The sequence below is a fragment of the Lipotes vexillifer genome, unplaced genomic scaffold (genome assembly GCF_000442215.2).
Source record: "Lipotes vexillifer unplaced genomic scaffold, Lipotes_vexillifer_v1.1 scaffold911, whole genome shotgun sequence".
In the NCBI taxonomy this organism is placed as follows: Eukaryota; Metazoa; Chordata; class Mammalia; order Artiodactyla; family Lipotidae; genus Lipotes; species Lipotes vexillifer.
The window spans coordinates 756,961-776,127 of NW_006781377.1; the positions used below are offsets into that span (position 1 = coordinate 756,961).

The 19,167-nt window shown below is 39.1% G+C and overlaps 1 protein-coding gene across 1 annotated transcript in view; it reads right to left on the minus strand.

Annotated features, from left to right (window-relative positions):
• Nucleotides 1-19,167, minus strand: part of DERA (deoxyribose-phosphate aldolase) — a 77,193-nt gene that overhangs the window by 48,897 nt on the left and 9,129 nt on the right. Inside the window, exon 6 of the mRNA XM_007454639.1 lies at nucleotides 177-305. Coding sequence (XP_007454701.1) covers nucleotides 177-305 — 129 coding nt within the window. The remainder of the gene's footprint in view (nucleotides 1-176; nucleotides 306-19,167) is intronic.

The following is a 19,167-nucleotide window of genomic DNA, read 5'->3' on the forward strand; positions in this document are numbered from 1 at the left end:
CCAAGTTTGCGAACATTTCCCACTGCACATGTATTCATAAAGTATCTGACGCCCCACCAAAACAAACTCCAAGTGGTTAGCACTTGCAGCTAATAGCCAAATGCTGTGACTCACTTATTTCTTCTAAAAACATCAATTCAATATATACCATCATTTCAATATAAAACCTGGCTTACCTGCCATCATGGCTATCATACTGGCTTTATAGACATTCGTAAGAGATCCAAGTTCTCCTGTTGCTAAGATAGTTTTGAGATGAGCCTCTCCACAGGCCTTGCGAAACTGACGAATCTCATCATACAGGGCTGGGGAAGGAAATAATTGAGGCAGTTACAAAGCAGGCAAGTGATAACGTAACTTGGCAGCCATTCAGAGCTGGTAGAACCCATCTCAGATTTAGGAAACATAAACCATTTGTCACTTTCTAAAAATCACCCCAATTTAATATCGCTTCAAGCATTCTGTTGCAGTTCACATCCTGTTACAAGGAATGCTTAGTTTGCTACCATGAAACTCTTTCTATGCCCTGGACCAAGGTCCTGAGCCATGGAGCTTTTAAAATAACATTATAATGACATGGAAATTACAAATAGTTTTTACTGCTTCCATATGATGGCTACTTACAATAAAAAAGAAATCCATCTTCCACATACACAGGGGTATGCTACTTTGCAAACTAAAGAAAAAAATCCTCAGGTCCTTATTAATTCTCACATTCACACAAAATAAGTTCTCTTGGTGGAATATAAAGCAGGCCTTTCCTGAGAGCTCTGCTAATGGTAATAAAGACATAAGAGCTTGCCCCACTATTTGCCAGGGTATGTGTCTATATATCGGACTAAAAAGTGTTGAGCCTGGCCAGGTAGTGATGGACGTATGTACACAAATCCAGCTGTAGAGGAATTCAGAGATGCAGCTTTGAATCTATTAACCTCTGACCCCAATAGCACATTTGGCTTTCTAGAACTCCATATAGGACTCTGAAAGCAGCTGGATTAAAAAAAAAAAAATTAGTCTCAAGTCAGCAAACTCAGTCAAACCATGAAAGTTATAACAAGATAAACAAAACTTGTCTTCTCAATCCTAGAAAACTTGAACTTAACCTGAACCTCGACAGTGAAAAGTGAACACAAATAAAGGCAAGGATTCTTTTACAAGATGCACAGCAAAGTCCAGTGTTCGTTGCCTCCAAGAGGTACCCACAGGCTTTTTAAGAAAGAACTGAATAGTTTCACAAATCCCTAATAATCAGTAGTTTTGAGTATTACAGACCATCTGAGATGCCACACCTCCCACCTTACCCTGTGCATCCCACATAAACTATGAGAAAATCATCTTACCCACACATCCAATATGACAACATGTGAGAATGGTATAAACAGCCAAAGACTATGTGGCAATAACAATTTATATTCTTTTAACTCAGAGCATGAATCTTGGATGGAATGACATTTATTGACTTACCAAATCTAAAAAGAGAAAGTTGTCCTCTAAGAACTAATGACAAGGATATCTCTTGATCTAAAAATTCAAGAAGGCTAGGGACTTCACTGGTGGTACAATGATAAGCCTCTGTGCTTCCACGGCAGGGGACAGGGGTTTGATCCCTGGTCGGGGAACTAAGATCCCACATGCTGTGCTGTGTGGCCAAAAGAAAAAAAAAAAAAAATTCAAGGAAATCAAAAAATAACTAGAAACAAATGACAATGAAAACTCGATGACCCAAAGCCTATCGGATGCAGCAAAAGCAGTTCTAAGAGGGAAGTTTATAGCTATAAAAGCCTACCTCAAGAAACAAGAAAAATTTCAAATAAACAATCTAAACTTACACCTAAAGGAACCAGAGAAAGAAGAAAAAACAAAACCCAAAGTTAGCAAAAAGAAAGAAATCATAAAGATGAGAGCAGAAATAAATGAAATAGAAACAAAGAAAACAATAGCAAAGATCAATAAAACTAAAAGCTGGTTCCTTGAGAAGATAAACAAAATTGATAAACCATTAGCCAGGCTCATCAAGAAAAAGAGGGAGAGGACTCAAATCAATAAAATTAGAAATGAAAAAGGAGAAATCACAACTGACACTGCAGAAATACAAAGGATTATAAGAGATTACTACAAACAACTGTATGCCAATAAAATGGACAACCTGGAAGAAATGGACAAATTCTTAGAAAGGTATAACCTTCCAAGGCTGAACCAGGAAGAAACAGAAAATATGAACAGACCAATCACAAGCACTGAAATTGAAACTGTGATTAAAAATCTTCCAACATGGGGCTTCCCTGGTGGCGCAGTGGTTGAGAGTCCCCCTGCCGATGCAGGGGACATGGGTTCGTGGAAATACAAAAAATCATGAGGGATTACTACAAGCAACTCTATGCCAATAAAATGGACAATCTGGAAGAAATGGACAAATTCTTAGAAATGCACAAACTGCCAAGACTGAATCAGGAAGAAATAGAAAATATGAACAGACCAATCACAAACACTGAAATTGAAACTGTGATTAAAAATCTTCCAACAAACAAAAGCCCAGGACCAGATGGCTTCACAGGCGAATTCTATCAAACATTTAGAGAAGAGCTAACACCTATCCTTCTCAAACTCTTCCAAAATATAGCAGAGGGAGGAACACTCCCAAACTCATTCTACGAGGCCACCATCACCTTGATACCAAAACCAGACAAGGATGTCACAAAGAAAGAAAACTACAGGCCAATATCACTGATGAACATAGATGCAAAAATCCTCAACAAAATACTAGCAAACAGAATCCAACAACACATTAAAAGGATCATACACCATGATCAAGTGGGATTTATCCCAGGAATGCAAGGATTCTTCAATATACACAAATCAATCAATGTGATACACTATATTGACAAACTGAAGAATAAAAACCATAGGATCATCTCAATAGATGCAGAAAAAGCTTTTGACAAAATTCAACACCCATTTATGATAAAAACTCTCCAGAAAAGTGGGAATAGAGGGAACCTACCTCAACATAATACAGGCCATATTCGACAAACCCACAGCCAACATCATTCTCAATGGTGAAAAACTGAAAGCATTTCCTCTAAGATCAGGAACAAGACAAGGATGTCCACTCTCACCACTATTATTCAACATAGTTTTGGAAGTCCTAGCCACGGCAATCAGAGGAGAAAAAGAAATAAAAGGAATACAAATTGGAAAAGAAGAAGTAAAGCTGTCACTGTTTGCAGATGACATGATACTATACATAGAGAATCCTAAAGATGCCACCAGAAAACTACTAGAGCTAATCAATGAATTTGGTAAAGTTGCAGGATACAAAATTAATGCACAGAAATCTCTTGCATTCCTATACACTAATGATGAAAAATCTGAAAGAGAAATTAAGGAAACACTCCCATTTACCATTGCAACAAAAAGAATAAAATACCTAGGAATAAACCTACCTAGGGAGACAAAAGACCTGTATGCAGAAAACTATAAGACACTGATGAAAGAAATTAAAGAAATTAAAGATGATACCAACAGGGCTTCCCTGGTGGCGCAGTGGTTGAGAGTCCGCCTGACGACACAGGGGACACAGGTTCATGCCCCGGTCCGGGAAGATCCCACATGCCGCGGAGCGGCTGGGCCCGTGAGCCATGGCCGCTGAGCCTGTGCGTCCGGAGCCTGTGCTTCACAACGGGAGAGGCCACAACAGTGAGAGGCCCGCGTACCGCAAAAAAAAAAAAGATGATACCAACAGACGGAGAGATATACCATGTTCTTGGATTGGAAGAATCAATATTGTGAAAATGACTACACTACCCAAAGCAATCTACAGATTCAATGCAATCCCTAACAAATTACCAATGGCATTTTTTTACTAGAACAAAAAATCTTAAAATTTGTATGGAGACACAAAAGACCCCAAATAGCCAAAGCAGTCTTGAGGGAAAAAAACAGACTTGGAGGAATCAGACCCCCAACTTCAGACTACTACAAAGCTACAGTAATCAAAACAATACAGTACTGGCACAAAAACAGAAACATAGATCAATGGAACAAGATAGAAAGCCCAGAGGTAAACCCACGCACTTATGGCAACTAGTCTATGACAAAGGAGCCAAGGATATACAATGGAGAAAAGACAGTCTCTTCAGTAAGTGGTGCTGGGAAAACTGGACAGCTACCTGTAAAAGAATGAAATTAGAGCACTCCCTAACACCATACACAGAAATAAACTCAAAATGGATTAGAGACCTAAATGTAAGACCAGACACTATAAAACTCTTAGAGGAAAATATAGGAAGAACACTCTTTGACATTAATCACAGCAAGATCTTTTTTGATCCACCTGCTAGAGTAATGGAAATAAAAACAAAAATAAACAAATGGGACCTAATGAAACTTAAAAGCTTTTGCACAGCAAAGGAAACCATAAACAAGATGAAAAGACAACCCTCAGAATGGGAGAAAATACTTGCAAATGAATCAACGGACAAAGGATTAATCTCCAAAATATATAAACAGCTCATGCAGCTCAATATTAAAAAAAAAAACAACCTAATCCAAAAATGGGCAGAAGATCTAAATAGACATTTCTCTAAAGAAGACATACAGATGGCCAAGAAGCACATGAAAAGCTGCTCAACATCACTAATTATTAGAGAAATGCAAATCAAAACTACAATGAGGTATCACCTCACACCAGTTAGAATGGGCTTCATCAGAAAATCTACAAACAACAAATGCTGGAGAGGGTGTGGAGAAAAGGGAACCCTCTTGCACTGTTGGTGGGAATGTAAATTGATACAGCCAGTATGGAGAACAGTATGGAGGTTCCTTAAAAACCTAAAAATAGAATTACCATATGATCCAGCAATCCCACTACTGGGCATACACCCAGAGAAAACCATAATTTAAAAAGCCACACATGCACCCATGTTCACTGCAGCACTATTTACAATAGCCAGGTCATGGAAGCAACCTAAATGCCCATTGACAGACGAATGGATAAAGCAGATGTAGTACATATATACAACGGAATATTACTCAGCCATAAAAAGGAATGAAACAGGGTCATTTGTTGAGATGTGGATGGATCTAGAGACTGTCATACAGAGTGAAGTAAGTCAGAAAGAGGAAAATAAATATCGTACATTAACACATAGATGTGGAACCTAGAAAAATCATACAGATGAACCGGTTTGCAGGGCAGAAATTGAGACACAGATGTAGAGAACAAACGTATGGACAGCAAGGGGGGAAAGCGGCAGGGGAATGGGGGTGGTGGTGTGATGAATTGGGAGATAGGGATTGACATGTATACACTGATGTGTATAAAATTGATGACTAATAAGAACCTGCTATACAAAAAAATAAATAAAATTTAAAATTATTTTAAAAAGAAGAAGGCTAATGTGCAGTTAACTTATGATTTAATTAATGAATTTTCTTCCTAGTACAATGCTGCCATCAAAAGCAAGCTTAAGAGTGAAACAAATGTGGATTTAAAACCCAACTCCGTCACTTCCTGTGTGACCTCAGGCAAGTTATTTCTCTCAGACTCACTTCCATCCTTAAAGTGTCAATAACAATATTTACTTTATAGGGTTATATGAGGATTAAAAGAGAAGATATATATACAGCACTTCACACATTGCCTGTCTTACTGTAAGCACTCAAAAAGTTTAATCATTAAGCTCAGAATTCTAGTAAAATGAATTTTCACTAACTGTTGAGTGATAAAAGTCAAATCGTGCTGCATGGCCTGACCCAGCCAACTCTTTGTACTGCACCGAAATTTTGTTATACGGATTAGTGCTTACAACCAGTGAGCCATCAGATAAGGCTTGAAAATATTTTATCACAGCACTTGTTAAAGTGAACTTTGGCCTGTATAGCAAAATTCTTAAAACATTGATCCTGAGCATGTTTATGAACAAAATTACCACCAGCCTTTTTCTGAAACATATTACCTTTTTGGCCCAGTGAATTTCTTCACCTACAGTTAAAATTAACCAGAAAAAACAGATGTATTTTGTGACTCAATTATCAGCCACCTGGAGTTTATGCTTTTTAATCCATGATCGAAACAGAATGAACCAAAAATGGTCACTTCAAGCTTAAGTGGATTTAACAAATATGGAACTAGTTCCTTCTGATTCTTTAACTGCCAACTCCTCAAATCATTTTACTGACCTATTTCACCACAAAACAGGATCAAGGTTTTCTGAGCAAATAACTTAAATCTTTAAAGATCAACATTGGGAAAGTTGTTACTTGTTTCTGCTACCATTCTGCCCAGAGTATACCAGGACAATTACATCAAGAAGCACACACCAAGTCTGGCCTTTTTAAAGCGTTGCCTGGGCTCCATCAAATGAATGCTTCTCCTTGGTCCTTTGAATCTTACTGAGTGATGCAAAGATGAAGAACAGTTAGGGATTTTCACCAGTACTGCACCAACAGTAATGGCAGCAGATCCAAGAGTCCAGTGGCCACCAGCCAGCAGCATGGTACCCGTGCTGGCCGGTGGAAGCAACAGCAGCAGTGGCCCTGTAAAGCAGACTCTTCCCGTGGCACAGCTGGCTTATTCTCAGCTCCCCACTCTTTCATGGTCCTGCTTGTTTTCTAAGCCTGGTTCTCCAGGCTTCCCACTGATTCAGTGAGCTACTCTACATCCTCCTAATAGATCCCTTTTCAGCTTAATCAGAATTGTTTTCATTAGGTTTTAACCCACGACTCCAGTGTAACATATACAGAAGACTGGGGAAGTATGGGGTAGTGGGCAACAGTGTGGGTGCTCCGACGGCCTGGATTCAGATCCTAGGTCTAAACTAATTTGTTGTTTGATCTGCACAAAATTACTTAAACGTTGCCTTGGTTTTCTCATCTATAAAATGGGGATAATAGAGGTTCACATATTTTGTGGAGTTATTTCGAGCATTAAATAGGTTACTATACATTAAAAGTTCTAAGGACAGTATCCAGCACCTAGTTAACCATCAGGGAACGTCAGTCACTTGTTCTCCTGCTGCTGGTAGTGGCGGTGATGCTGTTACAGTTTCTGCTGAGTGCTTATCACATTCAGAGCACAAAGGGACTGATAAAAGCAGAGGACACCATGATCTACGTTTCCTAAAGAACATAAGATACGACCTCTTTGGGGCACTAGAACAGAAGTCTAGTTTACTATATCACAAACTTCTTTTAGCTTTGTTTGTTTTAACTCAGAGCCCATGCTCCTTTGGATAGCAGAGACTGCTGGTATAAGACAGGTATGGCTACTTGCTAGTCATGTAAACTTGTAGGAATTACAATTTTTCTAAGCCTAAATTACTTAGGGGGCTTCAGTTTGCTCACGTATTTTGGGGAAGATTAAATAGAAGAATACATGTAGCTAGAAGAGTACCAGGCATTTGCTAAGCATTTAATTATTCCATACTAGTTTTCTATATTTTTCCTTATGTAGTTTCTGAAATCCAAAAATAACTTTAAAAAACAAATCAAAGCAAGTACTGTCCTAATACTTATAAAAATATACTTAGAATTTACAGATCTTACCAAAAGAATAAATAAATAAACCATTTCACTCCAACACAAACCATGGAAGCCACAAGAAGCTCAGGTAGTTTTGAACACCTGGCATTACAGTAATAGTCACCCTGGAAACTAGATAAATGCCATATGCAAATCAAAGCAACTTGATGGCTGAAATGTAACCTAGTCAATCTCAAATCATAATGTCCTTTACCATACTCAACTTTCACTTTCCTTTCAATATGAATAAGCAAAACAATGGAAAAACTAATGGGTGGGTTTCCTCCTACATTTGCAGGAAAGGACAGCAGCAGGATGTAGATTTATATAATTGCTACAGGACTATATATGTGGAGGAAATTACAAGTGAAGTAATAAGTTCAAGAGATCCTCCTTCCAAAAACTTCCTCATTAGGAATCATTACCCAAAAGAATTAAAAATCCTCCAAGTTTTCAAAGCATCTTCCTTCAAAAATTCTCAAAGTGTTTTCTACACATTGAGGGACGCTCTTACCAGTGAGGGTTGGGAATTCTGGAAAACTTGGTAAGCACAGCCAGCCTGAGTACGCGGTACTGGGCCTGGGAGACAGCCTGCACGGTCAAGAGATTGTTACATACAAGGGAATTGAGCAAATAAGTAACTATACTGATGAAAATGGGAGGAAAATTTCTCACTGACAAGAAAAAGAGGCATAAATATAGAAAAGGAGAGGGCAAGGATAAACCATGTGCTGTTGACTTGTAATGGAAGTTATCCACGCGAACTCATGTTTCTAAGACAGATAGATAGATAGATAGACAGATAGATAGACAGACGTATGCGTGTTTGTATGTGTATTGTATACATTCACATATTTTGTACAGCTTTCCACTGAGAAGGCCTAGAAACAACAACCCTGTAGCAATGAGTACACCTAGCACCCAGATCTTGGTTTCTAAATACCAGTCTTCAATAAAAGGAAGCAGAGCTCCTTGGGAACATGGCTTGATTCCAAGCTTGGGGCAGAGAAAGCTGAAAATAAGCCAGAAATATCTCGTGTAAGAATTACAAGGAAGGTCTTAGAGAAAAACGGAAACATGTCAAAAGGACAGAGGAGCCAGTCTGAAGCAGCTGCCACTTGCCAAATCTGGGACAATTTGAGTACCAAAATAAATAATGACAGTAATGGATTATAACCAACTGAGTAAAATAGGCATCCATGAGTTCTTACAGAGACGCAGAAAGGGAGGGAGGAGAAGGTAATGCTAACTAGTAAGTATAGAAGAAATGATGGAATTAGAAAACCCCATTTGGCAACTATCAGAGTAATAAATGAAGAATTATCAATGAACACTAAAACAACTGAGTAAAAGTTAGGTAAGGAACAGGATATTAACATAGTCTCAAAAGATCTCCATTCATAATGGATGTTAATTACCTATTAAAATACAAAATACTTACTAATTTTACAATGGAGAAACTTGGCAGAAACCATATTAGCCAAGTAAAAAAGTAACATCGTCAATAATGGCACAAATCAACATGTTGGGACTCCTGAAATAATGCACTGAGAAGAACAGAGCAAAAGTTCAGTGTTATTCCTATCAAAAATACCTAACTTGAATCTAATCATGAGAAAACATGCAACACACCCGAACTGAGGTACACTTTACGAAATAACAGACCTCTATTCTTCAAACACAAGGAAAGACTGAGGACTATTCCAGATTGAAGAAGCCTAAAGAGACATGTAACAATTGAATTTGGACCTAGTTAAAACATTACTAGGATAATCTGCAAAACCTGAACAAAGTCTGTGGATTTAATGGTAGTATGATAGTGCTAATTTCCAGACTTTGATGGTGTACTGCGGCTTCGTATAAGAGCGTCCCTCTTTTTAGGAAATACACACTGAAGTATTTAATAGTAATGGATCAAGAGCTCTGCAACTTAATCTCAAATAATTCGAAGAAAAATTATATCTAAATCTCTATCAATCTATCTATCTATCTATGATATCTATCTGCATACACACAAAGAGAGAGAGAGAGGGAAGGCAAAAAGATAAACGGGGTAGAATTTTATAATTGGGGAATCTGAGTGAAGAGTAAACAGGAGTTTTGTGTACTATTTCTGCAACTTTTCTGTAAGTTTTAAATTATTCAAAACCAAAAGTTAAAAAGTTACAACAAATGCTGTTGTAATTTATTTAGCATCCAGGTATTTTTCTCATGGGAGGGCTTTTGAAACTATCAACCATTCTACTGTTTTGTAAAAAAAAAAAATGCGTGATTATATGTGGCACATATTATTTTATAACCTGCTTTTTTTCCCTTTGATATATCATAGACGTCTTTCCAAATTAATAAATACAGGTCTGTAGCACAATTTTTAATGGCTATACAATCTTCCATCGCATGGTCGTAAATAATGTGTTCAATCATCTTTCTATTATTGGATATTTAAGGTTTCAGAATTTTTGCTCTTATAAACAATACTTCAGCAAACACCCTTATAGTTAAGTCTTTGCATACATCATGACATATTCCTTAGAGCATTTATTAATTTTTCTGCTCACATACTCATAGTACATATTCATTGTTAAAAATTCAAACATTACAGAAACAGAAAATTCCCCACTTAAAAAAAAAAAGAAAGAACAATTCTTTCACGTACCAGAAAAATAATAATTTGGAAGGCTATTATAAAAGATGACTGACAAATGAAAATGGAATTCAAATACCACGACTGCAAATTAGTCAGAAGAATGCAAAATTTAACAAAACACACACAGCAGAGAAGTGGCTGGCATAGTGATGTCACATTAAAAAACCTGATAATAAATGTTTTGACTTGTAACGAGGTTTTCAGGAGTAGTGAGAGTGGGTATACGAGAAACCCAGGATGGATTACATTGTAGATGCTTAATCAATACAATGGCACAACCAGCAGAGGTGTGGTCTCCTGTCTGTCCCGTCTCATCCCTCCTACTGATGTTACACTGAGGAAGAGAAACGGAGGACATAGCCTGACCTTCAGCTTGTCACTGCCAGTGGGAACAACAAGCGGGGCTGTGCTGGTGGAGTGGTCCCTGGTAGGACTCAGAGAACTCAGCCACTCTGGGAATGGCCTGTGTGCATGACGATGCTGATCCAAGGGGTGGAGGGGCTCACGCTGCATCAGTTTTAAACAGCATCCAAAACAGGGTGACCACTGGCTCTACCTTCTGCCTCCCTGTGTTAGCAGGAACTCTCATCTAAAGCATTCTACGTTTCTCTACCTAAAATGATCCTCTTTCTTTCCAGCTCCCACCTAAAAGGAAAACAGATTCCTAATTTTGTGGCTGCTGGCAACTTGTTAAGTTTTCTGGAAAAAGCACTGCTGTAGACATAGAAAACTATGTTAGTGAAGCTTTCATGTATAGGAATTATAAACTGAGTAAGAATCCAAGTGTTTAAAGACAATATCTCCTATCTAAAAGCCACGAAGTAGATTTCCCTTTATATTTCATGCTATTCAAAGGCACTTAAAAAATAATTGTTAACGAACATATCTAAGCAATTATTTTTTGAGTACCGGAAAGATGTTCAACACTGCACATGAGTGGCCTGAAAATAACTCTTAAGATAACTATATGTACAGTCAAACACTTAATATAAAATTATACAGCAACCTTTTAATCTAAAAAAGCCACAAAATGTTCAAGAACAGTTTTCATCCACTAAGGCAACTAATTAATCCTGTAAGACTAAAACAGAGATGAGCTAAAACACGAGGTAGTAAAATAACCTGCAAGAGATAAAACACACATTTTTGTCAATAGTATTTGAAGTTCTGAAGAATCATAACATCAAAAAAAATAATAATAAAATAAAAGCATACAGCTACCGTAAGTATCTCCAGATTTCTTCTTTTATAAACAACCCTCAAAACAGAAAGCACAGATTATGGGTTATGTGATTCCTCCCCAAAAAGTGTCTATAGATTTAGAGATTGCTTTTCTCATAAGATACTATGATTAACAGCTCTCCAAAACAAAGAAAAATCCTAACTTCTTTTAAGAGATGTTCTTTCTACCACCCTTCTTTTGTAAAAATAAGCGAACAAGAAAAATAAATTGTTGCCCAGAGTCAAGATTTTCAAGATCTACTTGCATGCAACACAATGATAGATACTGTGGCTTTGGCTGGAATATTTCATTCTCTCACCCTAAAGCTCTTGAGAGTCATGAGACATGTACTCCACAAACCAAATTTGGGAAAGCAAGTCAAAGCTCAAGAACTGAATGGGGTAAAAAAAAGTACGTGAGGCTCTGGATACAGAAGACAAACAGTATTTCCAGTTGTGATTCTGAACACACAATGCTGGAAAAATGTCACAGAAGTAGCCACCTCTGGAGTCATGTGTGCTGGTGCTCCAGTGTGGAGTGGGTTTCCAAAAACGACTAAAGCCAGTTCTAGGTCCTAATACGCTCAAGGTCCTGGAAGATTCTTGAATATGATAGCATTTCCATGTCACTGGTAATGTATTAGGTAAATATATGCAGCAGACAGAGAGAGGTCATAAAAAAGTAAAAAATGAACACCTTTGTATATTTACAGAACATGGAATGCATTTAATTTTCAAAACCTGCTCAATAAGGTTTATAAGATGATGAACCTCTTCTGCTGAATTCTTTCTTCAAAGAACTGTTTATGGAACGCAACTGAGGTGTCAACTTCAATATCGTCATTAAAAAATACCGTATTACAAGTCCTTATCATTGGAATAATACACACAGACAATGAAAACACCAAATATAAAATCACAGGCCGTTGTAGCTCTAAAAGACGGCAGAAGTCCTTACGTCTTATCCCCTCACTGGTAACTTATTTAAACGGAGGCAAAGAGAAGTGAGTATTTGCCCAAGGACTCAGTGTAAATTGGCAAAATTATAAATACTAAAACCCGTGTGAGTTCCTCCTCATTAACTCAATGCATGTGCTGTGCCGATACTTTCCCTGACAACATACTATCCTCATCAGGAGGAAGAGGGGGAAAGAGAAGAAATCACAGTTGGCAAGGAGGGATTCATCTGGGCCAAGCAACAGGATAACCAATTTACGCACATTATCTAATTTAATCCCCATTATGACCCCATGAAGTAGATACCGCTATTCCTATTTTACAGAGAAGGAACAGAAGGTACAGAGAAGTGACTTGTCTAAGAGCAAACAGCTACTGACGATAGCACCAGGATTCCAACCAAGCTCTGTCTAATGCAAAGACCCTGCAGAGACCAACTATTTTGGGTCTCCTAGAGTGACCCCCTGCTTCTTCCTCCACAATGTATCCCTTCTGGGTATGTTCTGGGTCTGTGACTCCAATGACAGTTGACCCATCTGGCCGGCTCTCTCCCGGTACAGCACAGGAGCTGCTCTCTTCATCTCAGAGCACAGTCTTCCCAGGGAGAGGAGAACCATCTGTCCAAGAGCACAGAAGTAGATGTCTTTCTGGCTAAACGCACCAGAGTAACACTGTTCCTTAAGCCTCCTGTTCATGGCTAACTGCAGAGCCAGGTTAAATAAATGGCAACTCGTGGGAGATACGATTTGTACTAATTAATCAATATGTAAATCCAGCAATGCTTCAATTATATGGCACCTAAACTATGTAGAATCAAGAACTAGAAGCTTTGGGGGACTTCCCTGGCAGTCCAGTGGTTAAGATTCCACACTTCCAATGCAGGGCGCACAGGTTCAATCCTGGTCGGGGAACTAAGATCCCGCATGCCACTTGGCAGGGCCAAAAAAAAAAGAACTAGAAGTATATTAAAAACAAACAAACAAACAAAAAAGATGCTCCAAGTTAGTGCTTCTCCTTAGGACTATCCGGCAGGGGAAGAAGGGGTGGAATTAAAATCACCTAGAGTGATTTTCAGTGTAGAATCTTACTCCTCCCTTACATCCAACCCCCAATCCTGCTATTACGCATATTCAGGGGAATGTGCTAGATTCTGTGAGGAAGGGAGCTGGGGCAAGTAATCAGAAAACATCTGTCAGATAATTCTGAGAACCAGCAATACATTCCACACACTATCCAGTTAAAACCACTGTCCAGAGCGATAAGTTAGATGGTGCACGTTTCTGTACCCAGATGGAAAGGAGTGAGGGAAGGACAGTATAACGAGCTGACAGTAAAAAGCCTAACAGCAAAGGACCAGGCAGGACAACAATAACAAGGGTGTTTAAATAAAAAGATATACAAAATCCAAAAACAGCACAGCAGTCTGGACCATTAGCTATGGGGCAAGTCACCTTGGAGACTTCAGTAGCCCCTAAGAACATCACTGTATTCCAGGATAATATACAGGCAAACCTCAAGAGATACTGCAGGTTCAGTTCCAAACCACCACAATAAACCAAGTATCAGAATAAAGCGAGTCCCATGAATTTTTCAGTTTCCCAGTGCATATAAAATTTATGCTTACACTATACTTTAATGTATTAAATGTGCAATAGCATTGTCTAAAAGAACAATGTGCATACCTTAATTAAAAAATATTTTATTGCTAAGAAATGCTAACCACCATCTGAGCCTTCAGCAAGTCATAATCTTTTTGTAATGGTAACATCAAAGATCACAGATCACCATAATATAATAATAATAATGGAAAAGTTTGAAATATTGAGCATTTCTAAAATGTGACACAGAGACATGAAGTGAACAAATGCTGTTAGAAAAATGGTGCCTACAGACTTGCTCGACACGAGGTTACCCCGAACCTTCAACTTGCAAAAATCTGTGGCGTGCAACAGAGAGAAGTGAAATAAAATGAGGTACCTATAATCACTGATACAATAGTTCTGAATGATCTAGAAAAAACTGTATTTAATAGAAAGTGTAAATAAAGTCAGGGAAATGTAAATATTTTTTAATGAATTTCTTTCTAAAGTAGCTAGATTCTCTGCTTTGGTCAAGATTCACTGAATCTGAATGTCTGCTTATGTGAAACTAATCGATGAAAAGCATCGTTTCATGGGGAATCATTTTAGTGGGGAAATGGAACACGGGTTCCAGAGTCAGAGAGATGCGGGTTCTGTGCTCTGGAGGTTTGGTCCTCAGCACAGGGAACAGCCGAAATCAGTGAGGATAGGAGGTTTCCAAGGGAGAGTGTGCAGAGTCTGAGAAGTTTGAGAGTTTGCTGGGACAGAACTTGAGGACCCCCGACACTTCAATGATGACAGAAGAAGCGGAGGAGCTTGCAAACAGGATGCAGCAGTATTCAGAAACACGGAGGAAAACCTGAAGAAAGCAGGGTCACCAAAGCCGTGACAAGAGAGTGTTTCCAGGAGGAAACGGTCCATTGTGTCAGCTGCTGCTGCAGGACAAAGCTAAACGACTGAAGAGTATCTCCCGGGCATAGCAAAATAACAGGGCATTGTTATCTTGGAAAGAACAGATTCAAGAGAAACAAGTACATACGACTCTTTTAAGAATTTCAGCCACAAAGGGGAGAATGGAAAGGGAGACTCAGCTGGGGATGAGGAGGAATGGTGACATGTAGGCTTTTTTTTTTTTTTTTTACTGGATAAGAATGTTTGGATGGGGACTTCCCTGGTGGCGCAGTGGTTAAGAATCCGCCTGCCAATGCAGGGTACATGGGTTCAAGCCCTGGACCGGGAAGATCCCACGTGCCGCGGAGTAACTAAGCCCGTGCGCCACAACTACTGAGCCTGCGCTCTAGAGCCGGCAAGCCGCAGCTACTGAGCCCGCGTGCCTAGAGCCCGTGCTCCGCAACAAGAGAAGCCACCACAATGAGAAGCCCGCGCACTACAACGAAGAGTAGCCCCCACTCGCCGCAACTAGAGAAAGCCCGTGCACAGCACCAAAGACCCAACACAGCCAAAAATAAATAAATAAATTTATTTTAAAAAAAAATAGAATGTTTGGATGTATGCTTGGATGTTGATGGGATGAGCTAGTAGAGAGAGTTGGAGGCTACAGGAGAAAAAAATGGCCCATAAAAGGACCAAGGGGGTTTCCCTGGTGGCACAATGGTTGAGGGTCCGCCTGCCGATGCAGGGGACACGGGTTCGTGCCCCGGTCCGGGAAGATCCCACATGCCGCGGAGCGGCTGGGCCCGTGAGCCATGGCCGCTGAGCCTGCGCGTCCGGAGCCTGTGCTCCGCAACGGGAGAGGCCACAGCAGTGAGAGGCCCGCGTACCGCAAAAAAAAAAAAAAAAAGGCCCAAGGCTGTGAAACTATGGGAGGAGGTGGGCGCCACAGCACGGCCCAGGGACTGGATTCAGGAGCAAGGAGAAGAGGAGCAGCAAGGGGAGTAGATCTGACGCAAGGACACTGAGAAGTTCCTGCGTAACAGATTCCATGTTTCCCGAGAAGCAGCAGGTAGGTTGTCTGCCAGTACTTAAGGAGCCTCAAGGTGGGTGGAAAAGTTAGAAGGGTGAGGGAGTAGATTTTAAATGGTCGTCAAGGAGAATCCAAGAAGAGGAATACAAGCCCTCTCCAGTCTCCCCTTTGAGTTCATACCCTAAACTGTGGACCCTGTGACAATGAGAAATGGTGAAGATACTCTCTGAATGGCCAGGTTTAGAAAACAAGATTCTTTCTTTTGTGCTTTAACCAGTGTCCTAGACACCTCAGTGCACAGAGAAGAGGATCCTGGATTAGAAGGTGTAGCAGCCTTACAGACACTTCCATCAGCAAATTCCAAGAAATCAATGTTAGGCTCATATTTTAGTAAAGAGCTAATATTAAAACACAACACCGAAAAATACAATACGTAATCAAATTGAGAACCGAAATTAAGATAAAACACTGCAGTGAAAAAAGGCCTAAGACATTTGCAGGTTTCTAGTTAGAATTAAATTTCTAGTATTAAATGTTCCTTTTCAATTTGTTTTGGGTCAAGAGGTTATTAACACCATAAAATGAGTTAATAGAAAAGTATGGTCTGGGACAAAGATGTGTTATTATATTTTGCATGAATGTCTGTTATTGGGAAATTATCAGTTCTTAAAAACAACCACTCCTAGTTCATTAAGGGAAAGGCAATTACATCAAATCTCATCTCCTATTGTATTTTATTTTCCAATTAGTAGTATTCTAGAGACAAGAGCACAAGTTATAATATAAACTATACTTCTATATCTGTAACTACTTAATAAGAGATAAAGGACATAGAGTTTTTTTATCCAACTAAATGACATAGAGTTTATTTCTAGATTTGTTTTAAGTTATTATGCTTACTCATTTCTTTCTTACTCTAGGCCTTAACTCTTAACTGAAATCTATGACAAGGAACAGACAAGCAGAATTAATATACAGGGACAAGGGACATCTACTTAAAATAAGCCATTTAAGAATGATTGCAACTGCCCAAAGCACATATGAACTATAAGAAAAGGATCAAAAGTCAAAAGCACAAAAAGATATTTGTGAACTGTCAAGAATTTAAACCTGGCAAGGCTTAAAAAATGTTGGTAAGTACAGATGGGAGTATCAGGCAATGGGAATGGCCTGACATTTTTTTTCCTAGATCCTTCAGAATTGCTGTGTGACTGGATTCTCCTTGAATACAGGGATGCTCCCAGGGGCTACTGGAATCTCTGAGATGACCTGCCTCATAGCTCACGGTCCAGACAGCTGTGCCTTTTGACTTCATAAATCTTTTTATTTAAACACTGTTGTTATTGTTGTTTTGCCTCAACCTTTGCTGTGAGGCTTTTTATGATCACATCCTGTTTGGCTCACGCAGCCCACTCTCTTTCCGTGCCAACTCCTTTCCATTAAGGCACAGAAATGTGCACCATCTAACATATTAAGAATGTATGGGGGGACTTCCCTGGAGGCACAGTGTTCGAGAATCTGCCTGCCAATGCAGGGAACACGGGTTTGAGCCCTGGTCCGGGAAGATCCCACATGCTGCAGAGCAACTAAGCCCGTGTGCCACAACTAGTGAGCCTGCGCTCTAGAGCCCACGAGCCACAACTACTGATCCTGCATGCCACAACTACTGAAACCCACTCACCTAGAGCCCATGCTCTGCAACAAGAGAAGCCATCACAGTGAGAAGCTCGCGCACGACAATGAAGAGTAGCCCCCGCTTGCAGTAACTAGAGAAAGCCCGCATGCAGCAACAAAGACCCAGAGCAGGCAAAAATAAATAAATTTAAAAAAACAAAAAAGAATGCATGGGAATGTAGCTAATATTCCAAGACAAAAGACTACCTTTTCCAGCTTCACTTGCAGCCAAGCCTGGCCATGGAACTCACTTAGGGCCAATGAGGTGTAAGCAAAGACGGTGTGTGAGATTTGGGGACAGGACAAGCCCCTATTTCCTGTTGTCTGGGAGATGAATGTAAAAGCTGGAGCTTCAAAAGCCATCACAGACAATGTAATGTCCTTGAGTATGAGGACAGAAGCCACACTCTTTGGAAGTGGAAGATAAAAGTAGTCCAGGTCTCCAAGAACTTTGTATTTCACAATACCCCTGAAATACCTACTTCCCAACTTTATGTGAGAGAGTAAATCCTTGAGCATTGAAACCACTGACTGAATCTTTGTTGCTCTATAACCAAAAGCAATTCTTAATGGATAAACAATGGAATTATAATTTACAGAAGATGAGACAGATGGACTGATGGATAGAGTCATAGATATCTATGAGATATTGGCAAGACCAATAGGTAGGTTAAGAAAAAAATACATTAAATATAATCCTATTTTTAATTTTAATTTTTTCACTTTTTAAAAATTTTGATTTTAAAGTTAACAGAAGGATGGGAGTTGCATGTGTGTATATGAAGAGAAAAAAGTTTGGAAAGTTGTGCACTGCAGTGTTATCAAGGGTTATTTGTGGAGGATGAGATTATGTAGAACATCCACTTCTTTATTACTGGTCAGAACTTCTGTTTTTAACAGTGAGAAGGTATAACCTTTGTAATTAGAATAAAATACACCAATTATTTGATATTCACATATCTAAAGAGACAACACATTATTCTGGCTTAATCCTATGACTGTGTTAAAAATTTTTACTTAAACTACTTGTTACAATGATATTTTTGAAATACAGAATTGTACTTATTTTAGCTATCAACAATCTCTAAGTATACAAAATACATTTAAGGCAGAGGTAAAATCAATTCCTTCAAAAAAATAATAGCTTTTTACTGGAATGGGAAATGTCCTATTGTAATTGACATGATAGTAAATCATGAATCTCGAAGGTGAATATGTAATAATACCCAGAGGAGCTACGTTCAAGAACAGGAGTAAAAACAGACTTAGCAGACTAATTAATAATCCCACATCCTCCAAATCCACAAAGATTAACATAAAAAAGGGAAGCTTCCTGCATCATATTAAAATAAACTCTGCATAAAAGACTTGCCTGGAGTGATTTTTGTGTTGAGTAGCAAAACAGTAGAGAATAGAATAAAAGTTAATAATCCACTGCATGGAAATAACTAATCACCTAAAGGGATCTAAAAAGTTCATGCAGGTGGGCAGGATGAGCAATCTTGGTCGAGTTTTCTCCTCAATTCACCCTCTCTGATCTAGGGACTTGTAATCTAGAACAGTGACTTCCACACCATGCTGCCTCTTATCAGATCCTTGCCGTCTGACTGACCAGGGAAGAACCAAGTCTCCCTTTTGGGTAA